The sequence below is a fragment of the Lagenorhynchus albirostris genome, chromosome 3 (genome assembly GCF_949774975.1).
Source record: "Lagenorhynchus albirostris chromosome 3, mLagAlb1.1, whole genome shotgun sequence".
Classification (NCBI taxonomy): domain Eukaryota; kingdom Metazoa; phylum Chordata; class Mammalia; order Artiodactyla; family Delphinidae; genus Lagenorhynchus; species Lagenorhynchus albirostris.
The window spans coordinates 110,041,810-110,060,135 of record NC_083097.1 but is presented as its reverse complement, the minus strand read 5'-3'; the positions used below and the strand labels follow the sequence as shown (position 1 = coordinate 110,060,135).

Sequence of the window (18,326 nt, the reverse complement as noted above, 5' to 3'; positions counted from 1 at the left end):
CACGAGCTGGGGATTGGGCCAAAGCTCTTACTGTGGGAGCTCCGAGTCCAAACCACTGGACTAACAGAGGACCTCAGACCCCAGGGAATATTCATCAGAGTGAGGTCTCCCAAAGGTCCTCATCTCGGCACCAAGACCCAGCTCTACCCAACAGCCTACAAACTCCAGTGCTGGAAGCCTCAGGCCAAACAACCAGTAGACAGGAAAACAATCCCAACCATCAAAAGAAAAAAAAAAGAGAGAGAGACAGCAAAAAAATATGTCACAGATGAAGGAGCAAGGTAAAAACCTACAAGACCAAATAAATGAAGAGGAAATAGGCAATCTACCTGAAAAAGAATTCAGAGTAATGATAGTAAAGATGATCCAGAATCTTGGAAATAGAATGGAGGCACGGATTGAGAAAATACAAGAAATGTTTAACAAAGATCTAGGAGACCTAAAGAACAAACAAATAGAGATGAACAACACAATAACTGAAATGAAAAATACTGATTCAATAACAGAATAATTGAGGCAGAAGAACAAATAAGTGAGCTGGAAGACAGAATGGTGAAAGTAACTGCCAAGGAGCAGAATAAAGAAAAAAGAATGAAAAGAATTGAAGACAATCTCAGAGACCTCTGGGACAACACTAAACGCACCAACATTTGAATTATAGGGATCCCAGAAGCAGAAGAGAAAAAGAAAGGATCTGAGAAAATATTTGAAGAGATTATAGTGGAAAACTTCCGTAACATGGGAAAGGAAATAGTCACCCAAGTCCAGGGAGCGCATAGAGTCCCATACAGGATAAACCCTAGGAGAAACACACCAAGACACATATTAATCAAACTAACAAAAATTAAATTCAAAGAAAAAATATTAAAAGCAGCAAGGGAAAAGCAAAAAATAACATACAAAGGAACCCCCATAAGGTTATCAGCTGATCTTTCAGCAGAAACTCTGCAGGGGAGAAGGGAGTGGCAGGATATACTTAAGTGATGAAAGGGAATAACTTACAACCAAGATTACTCCGCGCACCAAGGGTCTCATTCAGATTCAACAGAGAAATCAAAAGCTTTTCAGACAAGCAAAAGCTAAGAGAATTCAGCACCACCAAACCAGCTTTACAACAAACGCTAAAGGAACTTCTCGAAGTGGAAAACACAGAGAAGAAAAAGACCCACAAAAACAAACCCAAAACAATTAAGAAAATGGTCATAGGAACATACATATCAATAATAACCTTGAATGTAAATAGATTAAATGCCCCAACCAAAAGACACAGACTGGCTGAATGGATACAAAAAGAAGACCCATATGTATGCTGTCTACAAGAGACCCACTTCAGACCTAGGGACACATACAGACAAAGTGAAGGGATGGAAAAATATATTCCATATTTCCATGCAAATGGAAATCAAAAGAAAGCTGGAGTAGCAATACTCATATCAGATAAAATAGACTTTAAAGTAAAGATTGTTATAAGATAAGGAAGGACACTACATCATGATCAAGGGATCAATCCAAGAAGAAGATATAACAATTATAAATGTTTATGTACCCAACATAGGAGCACCTCAATACATAAGGTAAATGCTAACAACCATGAAAGGGGAAATCAACAGGAACACAATAATTGTAGGGGACTTTAACACCTCACTTACACCAATGGACCTCTCATCCAAACAGAAAATAAATAACGAAACACAAGCTTTAAATGACACAATAGACCAGATAGGTTTAGTTGATATTTATAGGACATTCCACCCTAAAGTGGCAGAATACACTTTCTTCTCAAGTGGATATGGTACATTCTTCAGGATAGATCACATCCTGGGTCACAAATCAAGCCTTGGAAAATTTAAGAAAATTGAAATCATATCAAGCATTTTTCTGACCACAAACTCTATGAGATTGGAAATCAGTTACAGGAAAAAAACTGTAAAACAACACTAATAGCTGGAGGGTAAACAGTGTGGTACTCAGTAACCAAGAGATTGCTGAAGAAATCAAATAAGAAATAAAACAATACATGGGAACAAATAACAATGAAAACGTGACAACCCAAAACCTATGGGACACAGCAAAAGCAGTTCTAAGAGGGAAGTTTATAGCAATTCAGTCTCACCTCAAGTAACAAGAAGAATGTCAAATAAACAATCTAACTCTATACCTAAAGCAAGTGGAGAAAGAAGAACAAAGAAAACCCCAAGTCAGTAGAAGGAAAGAAATTATAAAGATCAAAGCAGAAATAAATAGAAACAAAGAAAACAGTAGCAAAGATCAATAAAACTAAAAGTTGGGACTTCCCTGGTGGCGCAGTGGTTAAGAATCCACCTGCTAATGCAGGAGACATGGGTATCCTTGGTCCAGGAAGATCCCACATGCCGCGGAGCAACTAAGCCCTGTGAGCCACAACTACTGAGCCTATGCTCTAGAGCCTGCGAGCCACAACTACAGAGCCCACGCACCTAGAGCCCGTGCTCCGCAACAGAAGCCACCACGCTGAGAAGCCCTCACACCACAACGAAGAGTAGCCCCCGCTCGCCACAACTAAAGAAAGCCTGCACACAGCAACAAAGACCCAATGCAGCCCATAAATAAATAAATAAACAAATAAAAACTAAAAGTTGGTTCTTTGAGAAGATAAACAAAATTGATAAACCCTTAGCCAAACTCATCAAGAAAAGGAGAGGATGCAAATCAATAAAATTAGAAATGAGAAAGAAGTCACAACTGACACTGCAGAAATACAAAGGATTATAAGAGACTACTAAAAACAACTATATGCCAATAAAATGGACAACCACGAAGAAATGGACAGATTCTTGGAAAGGTACAATTTTCCAAGACTGAACTAGGAAGAATTAGAAAATATAAACAGACCTATCACAAGTAATGAAATTGAAACTATAATTAAAAATCTTCCAACAAACAAAAGTTCCAGGATCAGATGGCTTCACAGGTGAATTCTATCAAACATTTAGAGAAGAGCTAACATCAGTCCTTCTCAAACTCTTCCAAAAAATTGCAGAGGGAGAAACACTCCCAAATTCATTCTATGAAGCCACCATCACCCTGATACCAAAACCAGAAAAAGATATCACAAGAAAAGAAAATTATAGACCAATATCACTGATGAACATAGATACAAAAACCCTGAATAAAATACTAGCAAACAGAATCCAACAACATATTAAAAGGATTATACACCATGATCAAGTGGGATGTATCCCAGGAATGCAAGGATTCTTCAGTATACGCAAATCAATCAATGTGATACACCATATTAACAAACTGAATAAAAACCATATGATCATCTCAATAGATGCAGAAAAAGCTTTTGACAAAATTCAACATCAATTTATGATAAAAACTCTCCTGAAAGTGGGCATAGAGGGAACCTACCTCAACATAATAAAGGCCATATATGACAAACCCACAGCCAACATCATACTCAATGGTGAAAAACTGAAAGCATTTCCTCGAAGATCAGGAAGAAGACAAGGATATCCACTCTCACCACTCTTACTCAACATAGATTTGGAAGTCCTAGCCACGGCAATCAGAGAAGAAAAAGAAATGAAAGGAATACAAATTGGAAAAGAAGTAGAACTGTCTCTGTTTGCAGATACCATACATGATACTATACATAGAAAATCCTAAAGATGCCACCAGAAAACTACTAGAACCAATCAATGAATTTGGTAAAGTTGCAGGATACAAAATCAATGCACAGAAATCTCTGGCATTCCTATACACCAACAGCGAAAAATCAAAAAGAGAAATTAAGGAAACACCCCCATTTATCACTCCAACAAAAAGAATAAAATACCTAGGAATAAACCCACATAAGGAGGCGAAAGACTTGTACTCAGAAAACTATAAAACACTGATGAAAGAAATCAAAGATGACATAAACAGATGCAGGAATATACCATGTTCTTGGATTGGAAGAATCAATATTGTGAAAATGACTATACTACCCAAAGCAATCTACAGATTCAATGAAATCCCTATCAAACTACCAATGGCATTCTTCACAGAATTAGAACAAAAAATCTTACAATTTGTATGGAAACACAAAAGACCCCAAATAGCCAAAGCAATCTTGAGAAAGAAAAACGGAGTTGGAGGAATCAGGCTCCCTGACTTCAAACTATACCATAAAGCTACAGTAATCAAGACAGTATGGTACTGGCACAAAAACAGAAATATAGATCAATGGTACAGGATAGAAAGCCCAGAGATAAACCCACGCGCATATGGTCACCTAATTTACGACAAAGGAGGCAAGAACATATAATGGAGAAAAGATAGCCTCTTCAATAAGTGGTGCTGGGAAAACTGGACAGCTACATGTAAAAGGATGAAACTAGAACACTTCCTAACACCATACACAAAAATAAACTCCAGATGGATTAAAGACCTAAATGTAAGACTGGACACTATAAAACTCTTATAGGAAAACAGGAAAAACACTCTTTGACATAAACCACAGCAAGATCTTTTTTGACCCACCTCCTATAGTAATGAAAATAAAAACAAAAATAAACAAATGGGACCTAATTAAACTTAAAAGCTTTTGCACAGCAAAGGAAACAGTAAACAAGACGAAAAGACAGCCCTCAGAATGGGAGAAAATATTTGCAAATGGAACAATGGACAAAGGATTAATCTCCAAAATGTACAAACAGCTCATGTAGTCCAATATCAAAAGAACAAACAACCCAATTAACAAATGGGAGGAAGACCTAAACAGACATTTTACCAAAGAAGATGGATGGCCAAGAGGCACATAAGAAGATGCTCAACATCACTAATTATTAGAGAAATGCAAATCAAAACTACAATGATGTATCGCCTCTCACCGGTCAGAATGGCCATTGTCAAAAAATCTAGAAGCAGTAAATGCTGGAGAGGGTGTGGTGAAGAGGGAACCCTCCTGCACTGGTGGTGGGAATGTAAATTGATACAGCCACTATGGAGAACAGTATGGAGGTTCCTTTAGAAACTAAAAATAGTACTACCATATGACCCAGCAATCTGACCACTAGGCATGTACCCTGAGGAAAGCATAATTCAAAAAGAGACATGTATCCCAATGTTCATTGCAGCACTATTTACAATAGCCAGGACATGGAAGGAACCTAAATGTCCATCAACAGTGAATGGATAAAAAAGATATGGCACATATATACAATGGAATATTACTCCGCCATAAAAATAAATGAAATTGAGTTATTTGTAGTGAGGTGGATGGACCTAGAGTCTGTCATACAGAGTGAAGTAAGAAAGAGAAAAACAAATACTGTATGCTAATGCATATATATGGAATCTAAAAAATATGGTACTGATGAGCCTAGTGGCAGGGCAGGAATAAAGAGACAGACATAGAGAATGGACTTGAGGACATGGGGCCGGGGAGAGGGGAAGCTGAGGCAAAGTGAGAGTAGCATTGGCATATATACACTACCAAATAAAATATTTAGCTAGTGGGAAGCAGCAGTATAGCACAGGGAGATCAGCTCGATGCTTTGCGATGACCTAGAGGGGTGGGATAGGGAGGGTAGGCGGGAGGCTCAAGAGGGAGGGGATATGGGGAATATATGTATGCATATGGCTGATTCACTTTGTTGTACACCAGAAGCTAACACAGCATTATGAAGTAATTATACTCCAATAAAAATGTATAAAAAGGAAAGAATTGTGATATTCATAGTTGAGTTCCTAGTTTTACTATTTTACATTATTTATATTGTAATTTGATGTAGAGATTCTGCCCCAAAGTGATTTTTTTTTTTTTTTTGCCATGCCACGTGGCCTGCGTGATCTTAGTTTCCTGACCAGGGATTGAACCCAGACCGTGGCTGTGAAAGCACTGAGTCCTAACCACTGGGATGCCAGGGAATTTCCCCGCAGGGATTTTTTTAGTCCATATGTTATAATAACATGTTGATGTCCTGTAGGTGAGGTTTTGATTTTTGAATGTCAACAAATAGGAGGCTAGTCCTAGGTCTCTTCCCCTTCCTTCCTCTCCCTAGGGTATGTACCATAAGAAGATCACATCTTTTGGTTTTGCCTAAGAGTTAGTGTTGTTGTCCTTATGCCATGGTCTGCTCACATGAGCCAGTCATGTAGTCTGGCACGACGCAAAGGTTGTCTATACAGATGTGGCCAGAGTCTGTTGTCCTGGTAAATAAGCTGCCCTTTTCCATTGGCTAGCCTGCGATGCCAGTCTTTGCTGTACCTGAGGCTATTCAAACTGAAGAAAGAAACTGCTCTGAAGTATTCAAAGACACTAACAGAGCACCTGAAGGTAAGTGTGCAAAAGAGGAGTATCTGTTTCCCAGGGGAAAAAACTTATAAAGTCTCCTATCTCCACCCCAGAAGTGCCCTCATGTTTTCCCTACCAGAGCAGGGGAGAAGCTACTATTTGGGAACTTTCAAATAATTTGATGTTTAAACTGCACAAGTATCTGATTGTAGAACCTATGTAGCCATATTCAGTAGCTCTTAATAATATTTCAGTAGATGTAGCCTATTTTTATCACAAAACCTAATTTATACTTTTTAAATGGTCTTTTGTTTTCACTACCATCCTTCCTTAAATTTTTCTCTTAGTTTCCTAAAATATCTTCATATGTTTTTTCATGATAGCACTACATAAGTCTTCCTAAAATTCTGCCCTGATTATGACTTGGAACCCTTTCATAGCTTATCATTCCTTGCAGAGTCAAGTCAAGTCAAAGATTCTTACCCTGACCTGCAAGGCCCTCAAGATTTCTCTCTCTCTCTCTCTCTGTCGTTCTCTCGTTCCTTTTCTAAACCTTTGCTGTAGATAAACTGTATGGGTCATATACATTCTCTTTTCTGCAGCCTTTGTACATAGTATGACTTACCTCTCTTTGCCTTCTCCCCTGTTCTTTATCCATCTGAATGTTACTCATTCTTTGTCTCTCCCTTTCAGTTTTCCACAACACCCCAGCTCCCATCTAAATAACTTCCTTCTGTTGCACATTTACACACACACACACACACACACACACACACACATTTTGGTTTCTTAAGTTTGTAAACTTTCGTAAGATCAGTACTGGCCCAAAGCTTTTGAATATATTTAGTACCTCATAAGTAGTGTTTTTTGTTGTTGTTGTTTTTTATTAAGTACGTTCTCTTTTCTCTACAGAATTCTTATAATAATTCTCAAGCACCATCACCAGGTTTGGGAAGGTGGGTAAATTTTATTCTATAAAATATTATGTGACAAGTTTATTTATTTTTATGTAAAAGTGGAATGGGTTTGGCCACTTTCCAAAAATGGAAAGATGACAACTTTAAAAAAAAATTAAGGCCATGTCTAATAATGTATTTTTTAAAGTATTTTTTTCTGTTTTTTTTTTAAGTTGAAAATATCATGAACATGATCTTAGAAAGATTAAAGAGGGGACATTTCACCTGCAGAAGTCTTAAGTTTTTTACAGCACCTCAACCCTTCTCACAGTTTGATTTCTGTGGCTAGCCTGGTTTTTATCACCTTGAGCTTATCTTTACTCATGTTTTGACACGAATTTAATAACAGTGGCATGATTACGGTTTCTTCTCCATTCCCACATCACTCCCAGCCCACCCACCCACAAAAAGGAGGAAAAACACCATGAAATCTTTTTTTCCTAAGTTTATTTGTTCAATTATTTTGTTTATGCTAATCAACAGTCTGTCTTTTGCCTTTATGTATTTTCTTAACCACATTTAAAGTGCGAAATGTGCAGATAAAAATATTCTTAACAAATAGCTTTTCTCCCCTCAACTACTGTTTGATTTTCCTTTTTTTACGGTCTTGGGCCTTTTCAGAAATTTTAGTACTGCTGAAATGAACCTGCCAGATTTCAACATGTGTTTTCTAGGAAATGCTTAATTGACAGGAAGCTTGAGATGATTGCAGTTGATTGAGAAAGCTGTTCTTCTTTGTCAGCTCTGAATAAGTTGGTTAAACTAGGAAAGTACCAGAAATTATGGAGTTCAAAATAAGATGTTTCCATCTACTACCACATTTTTTTGTGCGTTAGTTGTTAATCCAACCAGCTTTCTATGAAACAGTTGGAAAGTACCCAATTATTTGCCCAAATAGGTGGAAAGTGTGTTGAGCTGGGAGTGAGATGATGTAGCTTCTAGGTCTTGGAACCGCTACTACTAAGGTATATGACTTCCTCACTTCTTTCCCATCTTTTGTTCTGTTGCCGTTTGTTAAAGGAAAGAGTCTAGATAAAATGATAATTCGCAGTGGTCTTCAGTGAGCTAAGTATTTATTTAAAAGAAATTGTACTTCTCTTGAAATTCTTCTAGTTTAAAAGAATCTTTAAATTTTAAAAGTCTTCATGTAGGAAGAGCCAGTAGTACATTGATTTCCTCACATTCACCATATTCATAAGAATAAACTTCCTATTTCTCTGTGTGTAGCAAAGCTGCTGGGATGCCTTCCCCTGTTTCTCCAAAGCTGTCACCAGGCAATTCGGGAAATTATTCTTCTGGGGCCAGTAGTGCTTCAGCAAGTGGTTCTTCAGTGACCATTCCACAGAGGATCCACCACATGGCAGCCAGCTATGTTCAGGTTACATCCAACTTCCTCTATGCCACCGAAATTTGGGACCAAGCTGAACAGCTTTCCAAAGAACAGAAAGGTAGGGAGGTCTCTGGAGAGAATCTGAATGATGGAATTGTTAAAAAGAGCTTTTATGATATAATTAAGTATAAGTCTCTGGTATGCATTTAGTTTATTATCTAGTCTAGAGTTAATGACAATCAGTTTGCTGATTGCCATTGCTTATCAATCGTGAATATACTGAATTCAGTCAAAAAATACCTTGTACTATAGTGGTGACACAAACTAAACAAAAAATAGTTTTTGGTCTAAGACAAATATGCCTTTATTCAGGCAAATTTAATTACAGCTTATACTGTAAAAGTAATAAAATGTATATTCTACTCTGGGATAGTTAACAGTAAATTTGGCTATGGGCATAGGATTACATCCAGACATCTTGTACATATGAGATGTTTAATATATAAGAAAGCATGTTCATATTGAATTTTTAGGTATATTGGAAGAAACTTATATGATAAAAGAGACTACAAAATGAATAGACGTATAACATTCTTTAATATTAGGTCGTTTGAGGTCTTGCACCCTGTTTGTTATCTCCAAAACTAAGAACACTGAGAATTAGAAAGTATTAAGGATCTTTGGAAAAGAACAAGATAAACACCATCTTATTTTAGTAGATGTTTTTAGTAAATATGTGTGTGTAGCATCTATTCAGGCAGTTCCTTTGTAGAGAAACACTTGAAGTAGCAAATCAATCAAGTGTCCTTTTGTCACAGAGTATATTTAAATACTTATAGCATGAACAGGTAATCAGATGAAAATGAAAAATTCCTATCCCTAAAGAGGGATAATAGTGGGAGAAAGGTAGAAGGGGAACCCCAACATGCAATAAAAAGTTGTGTTTTTGAAAACCTAATTTGTTTCTAAAATTTTAAATATTGTCAGTGCTACTCAGGAAAGGTTACAAAGCTGAAATTCTTCTTAAGTCATCCCTACTTTACATTCTTCTCCCTGATGCCAGTTTTCTGGCATCATTCTTCCTTTCCTTTCCCTCCCTCCCTCCAACCCTTCCCCCCTCATTTCTTTCTTCTCTCCCGGGCTCCTTGCTTACACACTTACTTGCCTGCCTGCCTGTCTGCCTACCTACCTATTGTGTGGCAGTTTGCAAACATTGACTAAAGGAAAGAGAATGGTATAATGAACCCCATGTACCTTTTACTCAAGTTCAGCTTCAGCAACATATTTTGCTAATCTTGTTTTATCTCCCACCCTTGACCACTCCCCACTGCCCCCCGTCCTACTTTTCTTTACCCTGTGTATTTTAAAGCATGTATCAGATACGACATTTCTCCTGAACATACTTTGGTACGCATCCTTAGGTGATAAGGAGTTTTCAAAAACATGACCGCCATGCCTTTATCACAGCCACCAAAATTAACAATAACTCCTTTATGTCATCTAAGACATAGTCTCCCATCAGATTTCCCTATTTTCTCAAATATGCCTTTTTTTTTTTTTTAAACAGTTGGGTTTGTTTCAAACAGGATCCAAACATTCATTAATCAGTCTCTTAAGTATCTCCCTCTTCTCCACTTTTTTTTTGGGGGGTGGGGGGGCAGGCATGCCATTGATGTCAAGGAGAAACTGCAGCATAGCATGTGTCATAGTCTAGATTTGGCTGATTACTTCTTCATGGTACATTTAGCTTGCTCTTCTGTCCACCTCATTTCGTTCATGCTGATAGTTATATCTTGAGACTTGATTAGATTCAAGTTCATTATTTTAGATAAGAACTTTTCATAGGTGTTACTCTATATTTCCTATTACATCATATTACGAGGCATGTAATGGTTATCCCTTTTTTAGTGTCAGTAAGATTTGACCATTGGTTCATTCAGATGGTGTCGGCCTGACTCAGTTTGATGTTAAGATTCCCTATTAAACTTTAACTTAGGCTTTTAGCATCCATTGATGGTCATCACCTACATGTGCTATTCCATTAGGAAACAGAAAATTCATCAGGAATTTATTAGCTGGAATTCTATAAAGAAGATTCTTTTCTCCTCAACTGTTTGATTACTTCTTATCTTGTTTAAGTATACTGAGGTCTTTGTCATCACTGCACATGTAAAAACTCTCCTTACTGAGTCCTACATCCGTCTTCTTCCAAAATTGCATTGGGATCAAATGTCAGGATATTATCATTCCTTCCTCCTCTCTGCACCCTGCCTTACATGCACATCAGTCTGTATTTGTTTGCATAGGAAGAATCCTTTCATTTCTGTCTCTTACATTTTTAAACTACTGTCTAAAACATGAGATTTAATGTATCAAAGTTGTATGACATATGATTATAGCAGAAAGGTTGTCTAACCTCACAGTGGCTCTTATCGGGAAAAATGCAGATAACATCCTCCTTTTTTGTACCACTTGCTTCTTATACAAAAACAGTACGCAGAGAATGTTTTGAGTCATAGTACATTGTAGAATTAGGTCTCCATTTTAATAATGTTTGCTGCATACTAGCAATTTCCATCAGTGACATTTTGTTTATATGTGTAACTCTTAATTCCTGACCATATAGTCTTTTAAAAATGTTTCGTGACTTAGGGAAAAAATATAACTTGACAAACTATGGGATGATTTGTTTTAAAACACGAAGAGTTATTTTAGTGCAGGAGGGAGTGCTTTTTACTTTATATGAATAGCATTTTACAGTCTAGACTAAAAACTTTATAAAGCACTTATTTAAAAGAGTGTGCATCATTTAATAAGTGTTTTTGGTTTTCTAGAATTCTTTGCTGAACTGGATAAAGTAATGGGTCCTCTCATCTTTAACGCAAGCATCATGACAGACCTAGTTCGTTATACCCGGCAGGGACTGCACTGGCTTCGCCAGGATGCCAAGTTGATATCCTGAACTGAACACATTCTTGTTGCCTCTGATTTTCTCCACAACACTGTGTCACATCACGAAGGAAAACTGCCATAACATACCACCTAGTCGACACTAAGAATGAGGAATGGTTTTCTCCTCCCTGGTTCATGTGTTGTTTTTTATAACCCAAAGCCATCATGTAGTTTGACCCCTTCAATATTCCCAATATGAAAAATTATTTAAATGCTTTTAAATCTGCAGCACGTTGATAAGCTGGTTTCAATGATCTGTAATAAGATTGAAATTTCAGTTGCAATTCATAACTAATCAGTTGAAATTCTATTTATTTTAATTTTTTTAAGTGCCCAGATTGGGGCTAGTTTAAAACTTAGTTATTTCTGCCTATGAATTTACTCTGTTGAATATTTTGTGTAAATTTAATGTAGGCATTTTTATTTATATACTTTGGGAGCTTTGTTACCTAAAAATAATGTCTTTTTGTGGTAACTCTTCTAAGAGTAAGAGTTGGTTCATCTAGAATGTGGACATGTTCTTTCTACACCTACTACCTGATATTACTTCAGATCTTAAGTACAATTTTATTATTGCAGAATTTATACTTAGTATTAAGGATATTCTTCTACACATGAAAAATCACTTAAATATGAGAAGATGGCGTTCTACATGGATGTTCAAGGAAATGTGTCTGATTTGGTATGCATTATTTCAAGAACTGTGAACATGTGTTAATAACACTATAGCAATCACAAGGTGACTATAACTTGCATTTAATGCATTACAAAAGAGGGCAGGCAAACTTTCTAGGAGAAGCATATCATGTGAAGGGTTTCATAAAAGGACAATCTTGAACCTTATGGATTTTATTAAAACCATGTTTTTTGTTTTTTGGGGTTTTTTGTTACTAATAATTTGACACTTAACTGAAACAGAATAAGTTACTGTTGAACAAAGGATGATCTAACTCCTGAGCGTTGCTGCCTATATCTCTTGCATTGATGATGTTTGTAGGGTAAAATCTCTCTTCAGAATTCTAATTTAAAATTTTTTTCCCACACTAGATTGTGATGCTCTGATAGGAGCATTCAGTGACTGATGTAGGAATGGGCTGGAGCTTTGGTGTGTGTGCTTTTGCTATACAACTTAGAGCTCTAATGCCTGATGTAGAGATGATCAGTTTCTCCTTTTAAACCTGTCTTGTGTTTACTACCTTTGTATTATGAAGGCCCTCATCAATGATGTATGTTTCTGATGGGATCAGAAAATTCACACTAGAAAAGTACCTAACTTGGTTCAGTATGAATTCTCTTGGGAAGGAGAGGGAAGCAGGGGTAGAGCTTGAGAAGCCAGCTCTGTAAGAGTTGTATATCAAAGTACCTTTCCCTATAAGGTGCATATAGGAGTCAAAAGTGAGAAATATACCTTCTATCTTTTGTTTTTAGTGCCCCTATCATGTCTGGTGTGCCTTAAATCTTACCTTTAAATGAAGGGTCTATGGATTGTTTACAGATGAAGTTTTACACTAGTTGCAGATCACCCGTATGGTTGGTATTCTGTAGTAATAATGTTAAATTCTCTTTCCTTTTCAATCGTCCTTTAGGGTCACATAAAGATTAATTCTTTCAGAAAAGCTAATGCTTTGGTACATGACTTAGTCTAACCTGTTGGGTAATGCTGCTTCAAAAAATAGTTTGTCCTTCTCCCAATTTCAAAAATGAATCCATCCAATCAGAAAAAAGGATTGCCTTGCTATTTATAGATGATTGCTAAGGCTTGAAATGGGAAAGAAGGGATAGAAAATCTCCAAGCCCAGTGGTATAATGACTCCTCTGCATCTGAGTCTACAGTTACTTATGAAGCTAGTGAACTTTCATTGTCCTGTGGCCTCTATAGAGCTTCTTAATGGTTTTGTACCTCAAGTTGTTTTTGCATATCACTGAAGATTCAGATCTCCAAATTATGCTGAATTTAACAATTTTCCCTTGGAGAAATTGCCTCTGATACCTTGCTAACTTAATCTTAGTGTGTTTTAGGAACAGTTTTCCTTAAGAGAACAGCTTCTCAGTGATCGTTATTCAGTAAGAAACTTGCCACAGTTAATCAAGTAGATGTTTGTCCTGTTCTTCTCTGATTTCTCTGACTCTGATTCCTTAATTTTCCATGATATCTTAGAAATGGAAAAAGTATCCTCTGAGCTTTTAGACTTCCAGCAACAGCAGCCAGTGGGGCACTTCTGAGTTCCAGTGTGTTCTAGTCTCTTGTGGGTCCTGAGAGGTAGCAGGAGCATTTCCCAGATCACAGTGATAATTTGTTAAAGCAGAATTTCCTGCATGTTTTTTGGTGCTGTGGTAAAGTACTCTCTCTCTAAAACTGTGTTAATTCTTGGAAAATGAATTTTTATAAGCTTTTCATTGTTGAGGGTTTTTCCCACCAGGTGGTAATGGGCAATGGATCAAAATCCTTTTCTAAATAATTGTATTTTCAGTGTAATAGTCTCTGGAAACACCACTCCCTCTCCTCTGTGTCCATCTCCTCAGAAGTTCTGTCTGTCTTCATCTGTTCCAGCACATACTTTGCACTCCTTCACAGGCGACCATTCCTTCTTCCTCAGTAGGTGTCTTCAGTGTTCTCTAACTATTTACAACTGATTTTGACAAATAGCTAAAAACTTACTTAGTCTGAGACTTGTATTTAATATAGTTAATTATAAAAATAGCAGCTATTTAAAAAATTACTCTGTTGACTGCTTTAAGACCACACTTGTATGCCAGGAGGCAGTAGCCTACCCCACTGGACTCTTTACAGGCAACCAACGAACATACTATGGTGGATGAAGTTGTCACATGGTATAGTCTTGCCCGGCCTAGGCTGGGCTGTGGGGAGCACTCCCCTCCAGGTGATTCAGGCTTCCTCAATCCAGCACAGGTCCGGTCTGGCTGGGGAGGATTCAGCCCATTTCTTGCCTCAGTGCCACCTTTTTCTGGGCAAGTAGTTAAGAACTGACTTTATAAGCAATGAGTACTTCAGATAAATTTACAGCTGTAGTTGCTGAAGAGTAGAGAAGGTTGAGCATCACTAGTTTAACTCTCCAATGTAAAAGCTGTCTAGAGAAATGTGTGCACGTGCCCACACATGCCTGTGCTCTGTGGGGCTCTCATGCTGGTGGATCCACAGGCATCTGGGTTGCACTTTGAGCGACACACTTATGGCTTTATTAGGTTCGCTGTTGTTGTTGTTTTTTAATTGTTGTTTGTTTCTTTTCATTAAAGAAAGGTTTAATCAGCTAGATCAGACAGCATCATTTTTATATTTAATGACAGTAACTTCGAGAAATTACCTTATTGAATAAGCTTGCATTGTGAAGCAAGAGCCTACAAAACACACCTGTTCTAAGTGAAATCTCTGGCTCTGGAGGCCAGCAGCACTCTGCGGAGTTTCAGCACAGCCCGTGATCGCTCCAGTCAGTGATGCCTAGTTATGTAGGGGAGAGGTACGCTGTGCACTCTTAGAAGTGTGAGGGTATGCGACTTTGGATTTTAAAATTATGTACACATACACACTTTATATATATGTATGTATGTATGTATGAAAACATGAAGTTAGTTTGTCAAAAATGTGTGTGTTTAGTATTTTAGCTTAGTGCAACTATTTCCACATTATTTATTAAATTGATCTAAGACACTTTCTTGTTGACACCTTGAATATTAATGTTCAAGGGTGCAATGTATATTCCTTTTAGATTGTTAAAGCTTAATTACTATGATTTGTAGTAAATTAACTTTTAAAATATATTTGAGCCCTTCCGTAGTATAATAGGGCTCTTACAGGGTGGGAAGGATTTTAATTTTCCAGTTGCTAATTGAACAAAAGGGCCTCATAATGTATTTTGAATTATAGAAGTTTGCCTCTGGGTCCCACGAACATCTACTGGGAATGATGCTTTAGGCAGATTGTGATGATTTTTTATTTTTCCTAAATAAATTGGGAAGCAAAACATTTCAAATCCATATAGATTCCTATAACTCATATTCCCTAATTATGTGGAACACAGATTTCATTTCAATTTCATGTATCTATCTATGTCTTGGAGAGGCAAACTTTTTTCCAATAATAAATAATATTGCACATCTAAGGTTGCTATTCAGTAAAATAAATAGAAGAGATAAGTATTGAATGACTTAGAATATGTAGTGACAAGAGGCCAAATTGTTCATGTTTGTGAGCATATCTTTCACATATTCACTAATAGAGAAATTCATTTTAGACGCCTAGACCCTGTAACTAAGCTGGCAAGTGATAGGAAGTAAGTTATTAACAGTTGGTAAAGCAGATACAGATTCTATTTACTCGAACCATATGGTTAATTAAAAAGAACTTACAGTCTCCAGAAAAGCGAATGGAAAGAATATCTCAGTCTCTTCTGTTTGATAGAATTTGGTCACAGAATAAGGCATTAGAGTTAAGTCTAAACCAAGTCTTACAATCTTTAAGCAACCTAAAATAGCAACCTAAGTAATCGTCATATAATGAAGTTGACTTTCAGGAATGTCAGCTTGGACCTCTCCTTGCCACCATTGCTCGGCTAAGCATAAATTCCCATTTTTAAAAAGAAACAGCTAAAAAGCTCTCTAAATGAGCATGGGGAAAAAAGCTCTCACCCAGAAATTCTAGTAATATTCAGTTTTGACCTCTTACTGCTTCCACATAGGGTTTCTTTTCAGGTTTTATCCATTGGAATTTTCTACCTGCTGTGTTCCTCTCTGGAAAATATCTATTTGGAAATGCTGCCTTTCAAATCAATGCCATGATTATCCATACTGTTGAGTTTGTTGTTGCTGTTCAAGAAGTGTCCCCATTTTACAACTTTATGCACACACCTGGCAAATCATTGACATGAGCATTCAGCAGTACTGGGGTCGGGGCGGGACGGGACGGGGCTCACCAACAGAGCTGGCCCAGGTGGTAGTGCCTGAAAAGGCATCACCTTTGAGGACCGGATGTAGGGTTGGTAAGCACAGTTATGAAAATTTCTATCTAGCCTCCGTTTTGAATGGTTTTAAGAAATTTTGTATATGGAGGAGGGAAATACTTATATATTTATTGAAAATCCTTTTATTTGAAATTAAAATTATTTGGTGAATAATGGTTTGATATTTGGGGAGGGTTTTGGAGGGGAGGTAATGCCGCTGATAAAAGCCTTGTTGATTCTGCAGAAAGGTACTGTTAGTGTCTGATAGAATGCCTTTGTTTTGTACATGATCCAAATCTTTGTTTTACATTTCTTTTATCCAAAATATTTAGGCATCTGACATTTTCAACCAAAATTTCAATTATATACTGTGATTTTTATTTGTTGTAATACATTAAAATTTCAGAGGTACTTTGGGGCTCAAAAGCTAGGATTTCTAAGTCAGTATGTGCATTTCACATAACAAAGCTGTTAATGGTGAGCAAAGTATTATATACTAACTAGATTTTTCCACATCTGTATAGTATATTATATGTATTTTGTGGTATTGAGATTATAGAAAGTTTAGAGTGTCAAACATGCGTTTAATGTGTATTTTTAAACAAATTTATGGCAATTAAAATATTTGGAGACAAGGGTATCACATTTCAATTTGTAAAGATCTTTTTAACTCTACTGTGTCATTAAGATGCTTTGTATAATGCCAAACCATAGCTGGAGAAACGAAGTTTAATAAATATCAAATAGATTTTCTGTATTAAAGTTTATAAACACTGCTCTCTACACTTCTTCAACTCCTACTTTGCCCTTTTCGTGTAATTTCTGTTTTGTATTTTAGGGTCCAGTGCTACTCTTCTTTAAAAGTCTGGTCCCATCAGTCCAGGTCTTAATTTCTGATTATAGAAATTCTGAACTGGCTGGGTCCTTCTGCATAGATCAGAATTCACCCTGCTCCAACAGAAATCTCATACACATCCTTTTTGTTATTCTTCATGGCTTGGGCTTTTATTGTTTCATTTTCTTCCAGTTCTCTGTTCATAGACAAACTAGGGCACATCACTGAGTGCCAGTATCGCCTGTCTTTTGACACTTCACTGAAATGTTCTTTACGTGGAGTGAAGGGTTAGGATCCAGGGCCATAGTTTATGAACTTGCCGAGGTTAATCACTAGCTATTAGTAAACTTCTGCCTTTAGCCTGCCATTGTGTTCTTTATTTCTTCAAGAAATGTTAACTCTCACTGCGCTTTCCGGATTGAGAAGTTAACACATTATTAGGCCTTGCTGGGTTTTCTATAGTATACAAAATAAATCCTTCTTCCCCTCAAAAGCATGAATTCCAGGCTGCCAGAATTTCAGTTTGAGACATTTTATAGTATACATAGAAAAATAAACTCTTAAGTTGACTAGTTATGCTTATCTGCATATCAACATTGTAAGAAGATACGGAGACCAATTTAAAGCATACACCTGTCTTTAAACATCTAAAAACACAACATTGCTTTACTTAAGTGCCTCCAACCAAATGCAGTTAATCAATATTCCATAGAACGGAGCATTGTTGTAGGTAAGTGCTGTCCTCTTTTCCCCTGGTGTATATACATCATTCCTGGGCCACATTTAGGGAACAGCGTCTTTTTCTAAGGGAAAAGAAAAGGTGATTTTTAAGACAGAGGTCTAGCAGTGCCCAGAGCCACGTCTACTGCATTTCCTTCCTCTGCTTGATATCCAATCTCAGGGTAGAGCGAAGAAAGGAAAGGAACTACTCTTTCATGGTACCTGTGTGGAGCCGTTCTTGGCTTTTAACTCTTGAGGGATTCTCCCCCGTGGAGCTCCCACCTCAACCCAGGCACTTTTCCACCCCAGTTTTATT

At 37.1% G+C, this 18,326-nt stretch overlaps 1 protein-coding gene across 1 annotated transcript in view; it reads left to right on the top strand.

Annotated features, from left to right (window-relative positions):
* AFF4 (ALF transcription elongation factor 4) overlaps nt 1-17,240 on the top strand; it is a 93,576-nt gene extending 76,336 nt beyond the window's left edge. The window contains exons 19-22 of the mRNA XM_060143576.1: nt 6,211-6,304; nt 7,175-7,218; nt 8,446-8,666; nt 11,383-17,240. Coding sequence (XP_059999559.1) covers nt 6,211-6,304; nt 7,175-7,218; nt 8,446-8,666; nt 11,383-11,510 — 487 coding nt within the window. The 3' untranslated portion in view covers nt 11,511-17,240. The remainder of the gene's footprint in view (nt 1-6,210; nt 6,305-7,174; nt 7,219-8,445; nt 8,667-11,382) is intronic.
* Nucleotides 17,241-18,326: the final 1,086 nt, after the last annotated feature.